Genomic DNA, 15,171 nt, shown 5'->3' with positions numbered 1-15,171 from the left:
TTTAATTTTTTTCCCACAACAATTCTATGCAGTAGGCATGGGGCCAAGGCACTGGGCCAGTTAATGACTGAGCACTCAGCTTCTAAATCCTTGCTACCTTCCACATTTTAAAAAAGTATTTTCCCTTTCTGGGGCTCCTGGGTGCCTCTGTTGGTTAAGCATCCCAACTCTTGATTTTGGCTCAGGCCGTGATCTCATGATGATGGGATCAAGCCCCATGTTGGGCTCTGCGCTGAGCATGGAAACTGCTTGAGATTCTCTCTCTCCCTCTCCCCCTGCCCCTTCCCCCACTCAAGCTTTCTCTCTTTCAAAAAAAAAATAAAAATAAACATTCTAAAGTATTTTCTCTTTCCTCATAAGCTCGACATTACAAAGATATTTTTTAAAAGAAAAACGTTAAGACTTTATTCAAGGTATATATCAGGCATTGTAACAAAACAGCAGAACTTCAACCTTTGGAATACTGTAATTTTACATCCCTTTGATGCACAGTCCAGTATACTATTTTATCACAGATCATTCTATAGGGACTACAGGAATAAACTAGGGAAACTGCACAGTCACAACCGAGAACGTCAGCTCTTTGAGTGTGTGCCGTTAGAGAATGAAGCACATCCTTTGCCGTTTCAAATACTGTGCAAGGCGAGGACTAGGAAGATACTCAGCTGTGGTCATGGTGGACAAGCACTGTTATCACAAACACACGGACAGTTTACACACATTTCAGAGGCCAGTGAAGTGAGCAAGCTATTCACACAAAGCCAGGAGGGATTATGACTCCATTTTCTAGTGTATAAGTACACCACCCCATCTTACCTCCTCAGAAACAGAACAGGTGCTCAACGGCAAATAACTAAAAGTTATTACATGAAAATTACAGACTTTCAAGCTAGCATTTTGTAAACAGCCTATGTCTGTAAATCAGGAAATTAAAAACGTTCAGTTATATCCTCTAGACAGAACACCACAGCACTACATGTACACTTGGAGGCATTCACATTTTATGTCAGTCCATACACAAATATACAGCTTGTTGGATAAGTAAACACATTTTGCCAGAAATATGACAGCTGCTCTCATTTGTACAGTAAGTGTTTTTAAGAGAGAAACCAACTCCCTAATCAACACTTGAAGGAAAAATAGTTACATTTACATTAAGACAGCAGTTTGGATACCTTTAAATTTTTTAAATCTTGAATGAGCAGTAATACAGCATGTCTGAGAGTAGAGTGCTTCAAACTTGTTTTTGGCATAGTTGAGTGCAAACTTGATAGCTTGTACTTGTTAAAACTTTACATTGTAAAATGGTGAAAATATAGTTTGTTCACGAAGGATATCTGCTGCTAAAGGCATTTATTATTTTGGCAAAGAAAAGAAAAAAACACTGCTAAAAAGCTGCTTAAGCTGTTTCTGGTAATTCTGGGTACTCCCAACTAACAGGTAAATACATTTAAAGCATATATTTTTCCCCTCTGAAACTATTCAGTGAGCTTTAAGAAATTAGATTTTCTGTCTTCCCTAGTGGGTTTAGGGATTGGTGGGTGTGGGGGAAAGATCATAAAGAGCCTACGTTTGCCCTCTGAACCACAAATTTGCTTTTAGGTTTGTTTTCCTAAATCCCATTGTAAATTACAAACTCACCTTCAGAGGAATTGTGGGAAGAAGGGATTTAAATGTGCATATCTGGCAACAATCAACTTCAGGTAAAACCCTTTCTTGGGTGGCTAAGATCCAGCCAGTGTGCCATCAGCAAAGACTACTGATATATGTTGGTGTATGTAGCTCAGTAATGAGACGGTCTTTAACTGGGCCTGTTTATAGCCGGTTGACAGCAAGTTCTATGTGGTACATAACACTAATTCTCTAGTCTTCAGGGCATATCTATGAACAAACACAATCCAAGTATTATAAGTGACTGGTTTGTGACCACTGCATGCATTACACTGAAAGAAAACACCAACTCTAAGCACAAATATACAAGTCCTACATTTTAGGCTCAGCTCTCCAAGGGGGTGGGGAGCAGCTACCTCGGACTGAAATGCTATGTAAACCAGATTCTTCTTTTCAGATAAAGTTCTCAGTCTAAGTAGAGAGTCCCCTTAGCTAGTGCTCTATTATACTAAGCGATCTCGGCTTGCATAAGACGTCTGGTAAGACGCGGAGTGCCCATGAGTGCGACTTCTCTCGTTCACATTCTGCACAAGCCAGGAAGGGTGTGAGCCACAGCTGCCCAGGGAGCTGAGCAGCAAGTCAGTCCATAAAGATCTCAACCTCTGAAACCTTTCTAGAACCCAGCATTTTGACAGGTGTCTCAGACGTATTTGACAGCATATCTGAAACATAGTTTTAGGTTTGTTTTGGGTTGATTGGTCGGTTTTTGCTTACTGTTCTCTTGATCAAGTGCTCAGATTATAGGCTCCTCTACCTGGGGAAATAAGTCACAGAACTGGTTACTATGAAGGAGAAACAATCATTTGTCAAGCACTGATGGAACACTCAAAATGATTCCTCACAACAGCCCTGTGAGTTCACATCCCCAGGAGGTTTTACCAAAGGTGAGCCACCTGCCTAAGCCATTGGTACATCCCTCGACAAAATTCAGAAGCTCTTAACCCAGAATCCAGGGGGAGACAAGCTTCTTGTGACCTCTCTTATTCTGGGCTGTTCCCCTGGCCTCATTACACTCGTGTCTGTCATTACAATATTGTCTCTTCATTCTAAACGTCTCTGGTCTACTGACTTAACATCTATCTGAAGAATATGGACCATCGTCCTACAGGAAAAGGGCTGTTTTACTGGAGTTGTATTTGGAAGCTTTATAAGCACATCTGAGACATTCTCTAGAATCAAAATAATTTTTTACATATCTCGTAGTTTTCTTACATATCAGAACCTCTGGCAGCCCTTGCGAGTCCATTACATTAAGCCAAAAGCCATAAATATGTACACCGTAGTCCAAAGTATTAGTACCAAGAACAAAAAAAGTTTAAAAAAATTGCTTTGTTTGCATTTACAGGACTAAAAACGAAGTATGCAACAAATAAATTACAAATGTACATCTCAGCAGTGTGAGGGTGATCTCTTATATTTCTAAAACCACACTGCTGACAATCCAATTGCAGAAAACTACTAACCTCAAGACTTAAAGGTCACACCCCACCCCCACACACAAGCTACCTTTCCCTTTAGCCTCTCCCCAGCAAAATAAAGAAAAGGAAAATAAAAATCTTAAAAGTGTAAGAGGAGAGAGAGAAAAGGCTGTGTCTGTGAGGCTGCACACTCAAAGCACGCCAGCTTGCGGATTTCTATGTTATTAGTGACTAGCTCTTTAAGGCAGAGAAGAAACATTCTGTGGGTCCGGTGCTGTTGGCTCATCTCACTCACGTGGTTTCAGTGGCTGAGGATGAGGTACTTTTCTTCCTAAAGCGGGATCGAAGGACTCTAGGCGGTGCCTGGCAGAGAAAACACAAAAAGGCATCCCTCAATTTGGTGTATGCATTGAACCTTTAAAAAAAAATTTTTTTTTTGAACATTTATTTTTGGGAGACAGAGCACAAGTGGATGAGGGGCAGAGAGAGGGAGACACAGAATCTGAAGCAGGCTCCAGGCTCTGAGCTGTCAGCACAGAGCCTGACGCGGGGCTCAAACTCACAAGCCGTGAGATCATGACCTGAGCCAAAGTTGGACACTTAACCGACTGAGCCACCCAGGTGCCCCTGCGTGGAACCTTTTGAGGTGAGCACCTGTATGCGTTTTGTGTTGAGACACACAACTCCTTTGGTACACGAACACTTGTGTGACACAGTTGGCTGGGTGGAGGGCTCGCTCCTAAGCAGGAATCAGGGTCACACCCCAGCATCCTGAAGCTGAGCACCTCCCTCCCTCTTCATGCTCCCTAAGTCCCTGAGTCTTGGGAGCAAAATGACCCTAACAAGTGACTCAGCACAGAGAAACGCCTCCCTAACTCTTCCCTTGTCTTTGTTATTTCCTTTGGGAACCAGCCTCATATTTCTAGGTACGTGCTAAAAATTTCCATCACCAAGTTTCCCGTGTTCTTTCTGGATGTGAAATCTTTTAATGCACAGCAAGCCACACAGCAAAAGGAAACACTGTCCTTAAGTATAAAGGTGTCCACCTCATCTCCCCCACAAATGACTATCAAGGGAGCCCTCCTACCATGGGACACACAGATCACAGAAATTCCTTCTACAATGAAAGAAAAAGAAATTTTTCTCCTGGCATAGCACTCAAGGCCGGAGGGGCGGGGGGGGGGGGGGGGGGGGGTTGGGGAGGGGAGGAGGAGGGAGGAGGGAGTGCAGTCACACAACTGGCTCCAAGCTACCCTCAACCCTTGTCTCTGTCCACTTCTCTCTACTAACTTTTGCTGTGGCATCCTTCCACACCTCTGTTACTTCTGACCTGAAGCCCTTCCCTTCCTTCTCTGTCTTGCTGTTTATTGTCCTCTCTAGCACCCAGCTCAAAAGTCACTCCTGAGCCCCTCTCCTCACAGCCCAGTGACACACAACCAGGGCCACCTTTGTTCTCCTAGTGTTTTGCACACAAGAGGACATCAGGGGACTTTGCATCCTTGGCAGAGTGTGTTTGCTCTGGTCCCTGTCTCCCCCTCCACACTGTGAACTTCTGGAGGGCAGGTCCACATTCGCCATTTCCCAGTAAGTAGCTCAGTGCCTGGAAGGCACACAGAAGAGAAGGAGGGAGAAAGGGAGAGAACAAAACAGGAAATAGGAAGGTCTGGTCTTCCACATCCCCAGTCCCTCACATCACCATTTTGACTAGGAAATGTTGACCGGCCACCTCTGGACTCAGAGTAAAAGAGGAATCAGGGAAACCTACCTTTAGAAACCTGCCTTAGGCTGTTTAAAGTAAACAGTAAAGCAGCTTGTGCCGTTTTAACACAACAAAACCAAAATGGCAAAACCCTTAGACCCTATGATGTTTTGGGCACCTTCCATGTGAGAGCTGAGCCCCTCCCCCTATCATGGGTTGGCTCAGGCTGTGTTGGAGCGAGAACATCTTTTACCAAAACCTCTAACTTCAAGATTGATCCGTATGTGCCCCACCCTTGGAAAGGAATCTGATGAATTCTGTGTACACTCAGTGGTAATAACCACGGTCCTAGTCTGAATGGGATCGATAGGTCATGGTGCTTGAGTAGGAGAACATTTCAATGCATCCCCTCAACTAAGTCTCATGGGGTCCCTACGCTGAGGACAGGGGGACTCCCAACTTGCCTCAGATGGACTTTCAGGCCACAGTATTTAGCAGATGGGGCATGGGAGAGGAGATGTGAGGGGCAGAGAGGAAGGCTAGGGGGTCCCCAATTCTGCCAGCTCCACACCTGAGTCTAAGACTGGTGACTCCCTACCCACATCACAAAGCAAGGCCCCAAGGCTCTAGGCTTAGCCCTCCTGGTGCCAAAACTCCATCCACACCTACAACTGGCCACAGTACATCTATTAAGTATATTTGATTTAGGTCGCTTTAGAGGGCTGTGCCCTTTCAATAACATTTTATCGATATTGGCTTTATACTAGGCACTATTGCTGTGTCTTGAAGATACGATGACGAACATGCTTTATTTACAAAAACTTGTCAAATAACATATTTTCTTCCCCTAAAACACACATCGGGGTTGCTTTTCATTTCCACATCATCTTATGTTAGTAGTTGTAAATTTTTGATTTCTTAAAATTTTTATTAAAAAGTTTTTTAATGTTTATTTATTTTCAAGAGAGAGAGAGAGAGAGACACACACACACACACAGTAGGAGCCGGGCAGGGAGAGAGATTGGGAATCTGAAGCAGGCTCCAGGATCTGAGCTGTCAGCACGGAGCCCAACACGGGGCTCGAATCCACGAACTGCGAGATCATGACCTGAGCCGAAGTGGGATGCCCAACCGACTGAGCCACCCAGGAGTCCCAGTAGTTGTAAATTTTTAAATTTTATTCTAAATGCTAGATCACCTCCCCTATTTCTAAATAAAATGAGCAGAGTCTTTTTCACCCCTCGGCCAGTCTCTGGATGCTACCTAGTGGTCTGTCCTGTTTGATGGGGAGAGATCTTTCTACCCCAGGCGCTTGGGAGGTGCTGGGTGCCCCAAGGGATGCCACTCCTGGGCCCCCCAGGTCTCCAGGGCAAGGCCCTTGTGCAAACACATGCTCCACCACACAGCCCCAGACACCGTGTACCTCCAGGGGGAACTCCGTCTTTCGAGGCGCCTTATACTTGTACATGAAATCCAGCAGATCTTCCTCCTCCTCGTCCGAAAATGCCAACGGGTTTTGGACCTCGTGGGGCTCCCAGGCCTTCACACCACCCTCATTCACATCTCCCTCAACCACTTAATGTCCATTTACAATCTATACAAAGGAGACAAAGTACAGCAGGGAGGGATCAGCGGAGAAAGGAGCCAGGAAGGGCAGGCAAGGGCAAGGTTAGGCACACAGCATGACGAGCCATGCCTGTTAGGACAGCCGAGGTCCCCGTGTCTGAAGAAGCAGCCAGTATCCCCCAGGCCTCCCTGCAGGCCGGTCCACGACTGTGAGGTTCCAACTGGAGACTGGCAGGCACTGTGTACAGGAACAAGCACAGGCTCCGGAACCTGATAAGCTGGTGAGCAGAACCGATAAGCTGCCAAGGGAGGTGGGGGCACCGCTGCCCTGGGACAAGGAAGATGCTACCTTAACTGAGAGGTGTCAAACCCTGCAGCTTGGACATGTGACGCCACACCAAAGAGTGCTCAGGGGAAGAATCCCCTCTAGAACGGATCAGTGCGGTGATCTGAAGAGGGGACTAGAGCTCCCTCTCTTACACAGACGAGCCCTGTTGACAGTGCATTATAACTGCATACTCAGCTCACGTGTTCTTCAAGACAGGATGTCAAATGCCAGGAAGCCTTAAGAGAGAACCTTAAGTGAAGTTATGTAGATGGTTCATTTCAAAGGCCAAGTCCTAAAGAAACAAAGAAGCCTAGTGGAAAGAGAATCTAGGAATACCCTTCCCTCCAGAATGACAGCAAGATTCCTGTTTTAATCTGCCTTGGCTAAATCCACAGGAAAAACTCCAGAATTAATTCATGTCATGGAATGCACAGGTTTTTTTTTAAATGTTCAATCCTTAAGCATATTCAACGTCCTCCTATTTCCTGCCCATACCTGGCTTATCTGACACTCAAAGACATATCCTTCTAGGTTTCATATATTGTTTTTACCTAGAATCACAGACTGCAGATGTATGGGGCCCTCAGATCATCCGATCAACAGCCCTAAGGCCTGCAGGAAAAAAAAAAAACGGACCTCTTTCTGGAACACCCTGCTCCTACTCCTAAAAACATAGCCATCAATGTGTTCTCTCCATCAACACAGAACTCACTCGACTATATGAGCACCAGGTGTGGGTGAAGCAAAACTCACAACAGACCTTAATCTCGGGCAGCTTTTCCAGGTACTGCTGCTGTATTCCCAACAGCCAGCAGGAGGCAGCATGAGAGCTCGGTTGCTCGTTTGTCTTCACCACAAATTGCAAAGCAGAATTGTAGGCTGGGAATGCCCTGCTCTGACAGCTCCTTGGTAAGGGCCAAGATGGAGGTTGTTAACCTTCCTTTGATTCTTTTGCTCTGTGCATCCCCCAGCTTGGGGGGTGGGGTGGGGTCAGGTTGTCCTCTGGGCCCTTCTTCCCTTGCCCAAATCAGCTGCACCCTCAGGACTCTGTTGAACATGAAGGCTGGCAACTCCAGGGAGCCCTCCCTGGCCTCCTCACCCTACGACCACAACTGCACGTGGCATCTGTACCACATGACTTGCGGTGCGTGCCCGGGTTCTCATATCAGCCTCATTCTGTCTGCCTCAGCCTGACAGAAAGCATCTTGAGCTTTGGGGACCGTGGCTGATCCTCGGTGCCTCTGAACACTGATGCAGGGCTGGGCACCCAGTGGCTGCCCATCCACTTAAGCAGGTGGAATACAGGCATCATCTGAGAGCTTAGGTCTCATCCCCAGTCAGACCTTGACACCCATCCACAGAGAAATTCCTTCAGGACACAGATACCTCTTGCCTGACAGGAGGAAAAAGAAACAGTCCTGCCCAGGGCCAAAAGGCCTCAGACCAGGACAGAAACCGCAGAAGCAGCCTGGCCAGGTCTGTCTCAACACAAAACTGCATCCTGGGTGTGGGCCTGGGGACTGGTTGGAGTCTGTGCCTCTGCACATGGGGTTCCCTCCAAATTTTGGTCCAGGGCTTTCCCTGTGCTGTTGCTATCCACTCCTTAAGACCCAGAGACAACCTGTGTGGGGAGTGACTCTCACCGAAGTTCACGGCCACAGCAACCACCTCTAAACCTTAGGTGATGGCAGCCAAGACCTTGAGCCTGCAAAGCTGCCACCCTGGTGCCCAAGGCTGGGCAGCCTCTAGGAAAGGACAGGAGTCCCTGCTGCCTTCCGCGGCCTTGCCTGACGTTCGATAAGAGTGAACGTGTCAGCAGGACCACAGCGGGCTGGCACGCAGCTCTCTGCGGGGGGGGGGGGGGGGGGGGGGGGGCAGGGGGCGAGGAAGAAACTGGCTGAGTCTCAGAGCCCTTGGAGGCCTGAGTAGATGTGTATGCACGGAACCCAAGGCTTCCCCACCCCCATAGTGCCAAAACACCCCCAGATTGTTAACCACCAGGTTAGCAAACACATCCCACACAGCACACGTTAGTGGGAGCCATTAATGGAAGTCAGCAAACATGTTGAAGGAGGGCACACCCGTCTGGAACACTTACATCCGCATCCCCGACAGCCACCGAGGAGAAAGAAAACAATATTCTGTTAGGGAAAGGTCTCTGGGGAGGATACTCACACACACGTGCAAGCGTGCGTGCATACGCACAGATCCACGCACAGACATACACTCACTCGTTTCCCACACTCTAAACCTCACACAGCCACTGCTGCTGTCTGAGGAAACGCGCTGCCTGGGGCCACTCTGGGAAAATGCAATTCTCTCTCTCTTTCAGTAGGAGGAATACAAGGCATGACTTTGCTTTTTTAAAATGAGGCCCCACACACTTGATTTTTCTATTTTAAAGGGGAAAAAATCCATCTTTACGACTAACTCCAAGCAGTAATACAAACTTCAGTTCTACATTACATCAGGGCAGGTAGGGAGAAAAGGGACAGGAAAGAGCTGTCGGGCGGGAAGGAGAGAGATTAATAGAAAGAGACCCGTGCAGGAAACAACAGGGAAATGGCTGACAGAAGGGCAGGAATGGAGCTGAAGTGGGGAGAGAATATTCTTGTGGGCTCTGAGATGCACAGATGAAAATCATCTCAAGGGACCAGGAGGGGCTCTGTGACCAAAGTGTCTGTGACCCTCTGAAACCCTCTCCCACGGCATCATTGCCGGAGAGCTGGCCTCCAGTCCCCCAACACCATTTGCTGACACCTCACACCGGGCACCCATCACTTGCAGAGATGGCCACACTTTATGGAGGAGGGGGCCGAGCCCTGAAGAGCTGAGGGACTTTCCCACTCTCACAGACGGACGGAGCTCATCTTGCAAGCAGACCTTAGGGAGACTGGGAAGTGGGGGACAACTCCGGGGCACTGGGTGTTAAGAGGGCCTGAGAAAGGGAGGGCTGGGGCAAAGGCTCCCAGATCACAGCTCTGAGCAGGGCCACCCCAGCCCAAGGCCCCCACCCAGCCCCGCCTGCTGCTGCCCACCCCCATCCTCACAGCTCCTGGGGAGAGCAAACTCAAATGCCTACAGTCAACTGCAATTCTATTTAAATGCACTGGAAACGCAGCCTCTGATTTGGAAACCGTCAGGGGTCACAAGAGGTGAGGGCTTCCCAGGGAACAGCGCAGAGTAGTCCCATGAGGAAAGAGTGGAGGGGAAGGCAGCTGTAGTCTCCCTGGTCCTCCAGGTGGTAATATCCCAGAACTAGAGGCTTTCAGAATGGCTCGAGGAATTTACAAACTCAAAATTGGTCAATAGTTAGAAATAACCACAGTCGCCTGAGGCCTCTGGGACCCCGCTCGGGGTTGTTCCCCAACAACCAGTAGGTCCACCAGGTCCAAGCATTAGCCTCTAGCACTGGAATGCAGCCCCTCCGTTTGTTTCTTCCTTTTGAAAACTGAGATATAACATGACATCATGTTAGGTTTAGGTGTACAACATAATCATTTGAGCCATATGCATATGTATATATACATATACATATACATATACATATACATATACATATACATATACGTATACATATACATCCCTCTGTATCTGATGTGGACCAGGAGGCCCCTGAGGGACACAGAGCTGGTCTGAGTTACAGCCAGGTTAGCACACTGGTCTCCACTGTCACCCTGCTCAGAACTCCTTTGACAGTCGGTTCACATTGGGTTTATGGTCTCCAAAACCCCCAGGTCTTATATAGACTTTTAAAAGCCTTAGTGTCGAGAAGCCTTACAAATGAAGAAATGAAGGGGAAAGAGGACACTTCTTAAATGCAGCTCATGTCCTCTACTCCCACCACTGCAGGAGGGACGGCCACGCCTCTGCAGGCCCAGTGCTAGTTGCACAGGCAGTGGTGGGTGCCGTGCCTGCCTCCTCCCGCCTACCGCCCCCCCCCCCCCCATGCCAGCCAGCAGCTGCAGATGGGGTGGCCTTTTTACCTTCAGAGCCAAAGGCAGATTCTCCTTGGAGGGGCGCCCTCCATGGCAGGTGAAGGGGGAGCTGGGTCTGTCCAGCACCATCCCCAGTCCCTCATGTGTCTAGTCAAGGTTAGGGAAGCAGCAGGAGCAGGGCAGGAGAGAACACGGCCAACCGCGGGCGGGCAGCCATGGCTGCACCAAGCCATCGTTCGCTCACAGGGAGGGCAGCCGCACTGGGAGACCCCAGGCTCATCCCCTCTCCCGGAGGCTTTCTGGCTGCTCCCGGCTATAATAAAAAGCCTTTTTCACAGACATTTTCACAACCACGCAGTCAGGTGGGGAAGCAGGACCTTTATCTCTACTTTAAGTTGTGGAAACCGAGGCTCAGGTTGGTTAGGTGGTTCACGCACAGTTACAGAGCTAGTAAGTGGCAAAGCAGGACCAGGGCTCCCTTGGCTGCACCTGGACCAAAACCCCTGGGACTACAAGGCTTCATCGCTTTAGAGGACCTGGGTAAGTTCCTGTGTCCTCATCACCCACAGCACAAGGAAATATGACTCTGTGGCAGTTTTAAAATACCTCCACACATTTTTTGATACTCCTCCCTTCATGAGGTGGAGATTAATTCCCCTCCCTTTGAGCATGGGCTGGACCTAATGACTCACTTCCAACAAACAGAAGAAGGCAGAGGTGACTTCAAAGACTAGGTCCTAAAAGATACTGTGGCTTCCTGCATGCCCTCTCTCTGTTGGATCACTCACTCTGGGTGAAGCCAGCTGCCATGTCGTAAGGACCCTCAAGCAGCCCCAGAGAGACCCATGTGGTAAGAGGATCTGAGTCTGCAGCCAGTAGCCACAAGAGAGCTATCTTAGAAGTGGATCCTCCAGGCTCAGTCAAGCCTTTATGTGACTGCAGCTCCGGCCGACATCTTGACTACGCCTGTTCACAGGCCCTGAGCCAAACCACCAGGTTAAGAGGCTCCTGAATTCCTAGCCTGCAGACACTGTAAGATAACACAGGTTTGTCATTTCAGGGGGTTGACCTCCTGACTCCTGCCCCCCGCCCCCCACCGCCGCCGCCCAAGACTATGCAGCTGAAAGGGAGCCCCACGGTCAGGCGCCAGCTTATGGTTAGAACCTCCTCCTGAGGCGAGAGTCCAGCACGCTGCACAGAGGCTGGCTGCTTACTCACCTTTCCGGGTCCTGCAGGTAGAGCAGCAGGTACACACTGTGGGGATGGGGGACATCATCAGTGACACCCCTTACTCAATGGGAACCAGCCCCAGCAAACAGGGAGGCCCCAGTGAGGTGTGGGGATTCCAGTATGTTCAATATAAGGGCCCTGGGAATGCGGGTCTCTGTAGAGACACCAAGGTGGGAGAGGAGATCATTCTAGACTCAGCTTCCCCTCAGGTGCTAGAAAATGCCCTTGCCCGGCCCACACAGGTCAGTCCTTATATCCTCTGAGAAATAATTCTAACCGCACCTGCTCACACACCCCTCCACTCTATGCCTTCCAGTTCAGAAGGATTTCCAGAAACCCTTCTCAGACTGACCTCTGACTCCCCAGATTGCTTGGCATCAGTCATTCGGTCAAAGGCCTAAGTGACTGTTGCCTTGTACACTCCACTGGTCTTGGTGCACATGTGGGCCTTGGTATACAGTAGGTGCTTACTAAATACAAGTTGACTGAGTGTCTCCAAGTTCATGGGAAGCATGGATCATTCTTTTAACACCACCTCCACTCTTCCTGGGGTTCAATGCCAGACTTCCAATAAATGGTGTCTAAGATTCTGTAGGGAGGGCGATATGTTTCTGCAAATTCCATATTGTTATTTTACACCATGGGCATGTATTTTTATTTTACATATATTGTTACATTATATCTCACTGTTTTGTACATTTTTCCACTGGCATCATGGTTTCAAGAACGTATTGTGCATTGTATGTACATTTTAACCACTGCTGCCATACAGCTCCCTGGGGTCCAGCCACCACCTCTGACCTGTCCACCCCCAGACTGCCTTCAACAACTGCCACCTGTCCAGGGTTTGCAAATTCTCTTGTTTGCTCTCCTCACAAGCTCAAGACACAGGCTGAGTAGGGACTACGGTACCCATTTTCCAGAGGAGAAAGCTGAAGGGAACAGGGCTCATCTTCCATGCCAAGGTCAAATTCCCCGGTAGTGACCACCTGGGTGTCATTCTGAGAAAGGTTCGGAGGCCAAACATAGGTTAGTGGGGACAAACGTGGTAGCTGCTTGGCAACATGTGCCTCACTTGCACTGCTCTGCACAGGCCTGCTGTCGCCCTGCCAGGACGGAAGCCCAGACTCAGGCCCTACCTCACCACGCCCAGTGTCCAAGGCCCATATAGCGGGTAGGGAGGGCATACAAACCCTTGCAGCTGAATCTCCTTTGTCAGACTTTCTGCCAGGCACATGGACCCCCAACTGCCCCAGAGCCTCTGATCTGGGTGCTTTTGCCCCACCCATGCCCAGGTCCTGGGTCATCTTTCACCTGTCTTTCGTTCTGAGAGGACTTTTATTTTAGGTCCCAGAACAGCTGGAGTGAGCGCCACATGGTCCCCGCCCTCCCTGCTGGGTCAGCACCTCCCTTCTCTGCCCCCTGGAATCACAGGAGCTGTGGCCCAGGGTGAGCAGGGGGCAGCGCAGGGTCATGTTGCAGCACAGCAGGTTCTCTGGTTCTCCATGAACTCTACCTGCTCACCTGCATCCAGGGTGACCCCACAGGCTCGCTGTTCCACCGGCAGAGGGCATCACTGCCAATGGAAGGCTGCAGGGCCAGCGCCAAAACAAAGCATCCCAAACCGTTTCTACTTAGTGCTGGTCTGGGAAAATGTTCAAAGCCCAGGAGACACTTCCCATCGCCTTCAGACCTCACCAGACTTCTCACTTTCCCAGTTCTGAGGCTGCCCTAAATAATCTACCAGGAGGAGGTCTGGGCAGGAGGCCTGGATTCTGGGCCTGTGTGGCCTTGGCACAGTGCATGACCTCTCTGAGCCTACTTCTTCCACTTGGTTCACTTTATGATAACACAGAATCTCAGAGGGAAAGGGACTGTGGAGCCACCTAGGCCCCACTTGCTGGCCAAAGCAGGAAGACCTCCCTAGAGCCCCGGTGCATGACCATTCAACTTTGGTTCAGGCCCTTCCAATGTCAGGGACCTTACTACCTCACAAGGCAGCCTACTTCTCTCCTGGACACTTTCATATGAGAAAGTGCTTTCATAAGTGAGTTAGATAACAACAGGAACAACAGTACCAGCTACTATGTAGACTGCGGGCATGATCCTAAGCACATTTATGTGGATTATTTTATTCAAATCCTCACAACAGTCCTCCAAGTAGGTATTGTCATTCCTTGTGAACAGATAAGGAATCTGAGGTTCAGAGAGGGCAAGAGCTTGCCCAGGTCACACAGCTAGTAAGCAGCTACCCTCTTAGAACTTTACCCAATTTTATCTCATTGGTTCTTGCTCTACCCTTTAAGCCTCACAGAATTGGGGGCTGTTTTTCTTCCAAATAACAGTTTTCACTTGAGGCTCTGTGGCCAAGGAGTTGACCAAAGGTGGAGGTGATACCTAATTCCATTTCACATTTCTATTCCTGAAACAGTGCCCAACAGATCAGAAGTTGTAGATGCTCAAGGAAACCTAGATGGTCAAGGGGTGTGCAAACAGAGAGCACCATCCCAGGAGTAAGGAGGCCACAGGAGAATGCCAGTCCATGGGTGACCCTGGTGACAGTTCCCTTCCCTGGGCCTTGGTCTCTTTATTGGTAACATCTGAGGATTAGACTGAATGATCCCTGAGGTCTCTTCCTGCCTGGACTTTTGGGATTGCATTCTAAATTCTCCTGAGGGAGAGTTCACTCAGGAGATAGCCCCTCCATGAGGTGATCCTCACCCTTACAGCCAAGCGTCTACCTTTCCAACCTTGCCAGAGTTAAAACATCTCCCCTCAGAGAGAAGCCACAATGTTCAAACCTGGGGCCAGGGTGAAGTGGGGTGTTCTGATGAACGGGAACACCCAGGAGGAAACTGATGGACACCTGGCCTGCCTCTAAGCTGGTCTCCCTTCCCTGGCAGGGAATATGAGCCATTATTCCCAGGGCGGCCACGGGACTCCTTCTTTCCCATCCCTGTCCAAGACCCCTAAAAGCCAGGTGGGGTCTTTGAGGCTCAGGGTCAAGATGCCCCCTGCAGGGTGCACCTCACAGCACGGGATCAGGGTCCAGGGGACTCACATGTCCCTGTTTCTGTGTTTAAGAGCAGGGCAGCCACCAGGCACATGTCACAGCCAGAGACTCCAAAAGGGTGGTCCAGTTCCCATCCTCGAGGCTCAATGTTCCGCCAAGGGTGAGGAGTAAAGGTGGCGATCCAGAACTGTGCCCTATACCCCTTTCACCGTTAACCCTCCGCTGGCAGCAGCAGTGCTCAGCTCCTGAGAGCCAAGGTCCCTGGAATCTCTCCAAGGAATGGCCTGGGAAAATATGAGTCCTGGCCC

At 49.3% G+C, this 15,171-nt stretch overlaps 1 protein-coding gene across 6 annotated transcripts in view; it reads right to left on the bottom strand.

The window, feature by feature from the left end:
- Positions 1–378: 378 nt before the first annotated feature.
- REEP1 (receptor accessory protein 1) overlaps positions 379–15,171 on the bottom strand; it is a 110,422-nt gene continuing 95,629 nt past the window's right edge. For 3 of the 6 annotated variants that reach the window (XM_078444691.2, XM_078444689.2, XM_078444688.2), the window contains 3 exons: positions 11,839–11,874; positions 6,212–6,363; positions 379–3,452 (listed from right to left, as the gene is read on the bottom strand). In XM_078444691.2, coding sequence (XP_078300817.1) covers positions 3,381–3,452; positions 6,212–6,363; positions 11,839–11,874 — 260 coding nt within the window. In that variant the 3' untranslated portion in view covers positions 379–3,380. The remainder of the gene's footprint in view (positions 3,453–6,211; positions 6,364–11,838; positions 11,875–15,171) is intronic. The other 3 variants (XM_078444686.2, XM_078444690.2, XM_060655949.3) reach the window with 2 other exon arrangements.

The sequence above is a fragment of the Panthera onca genome, chromosome A3, assembly GCF_046562875.1.
Source record: "Panthera onca isolate mPanOnc1 chromosome A3, mPanOnc1 haplotype 2, whole genome shotgun sequence".
Classification (NCBI taxonomy): domain Eukaryota; kingdom Metazoa; phylum Chordata; class Mammalia; order Carnivora; family Felidae; genus Panthera; species Panthera onca.
This window is presented reverse-complemented; position numbering and strand designations above follow the sequence as displayed.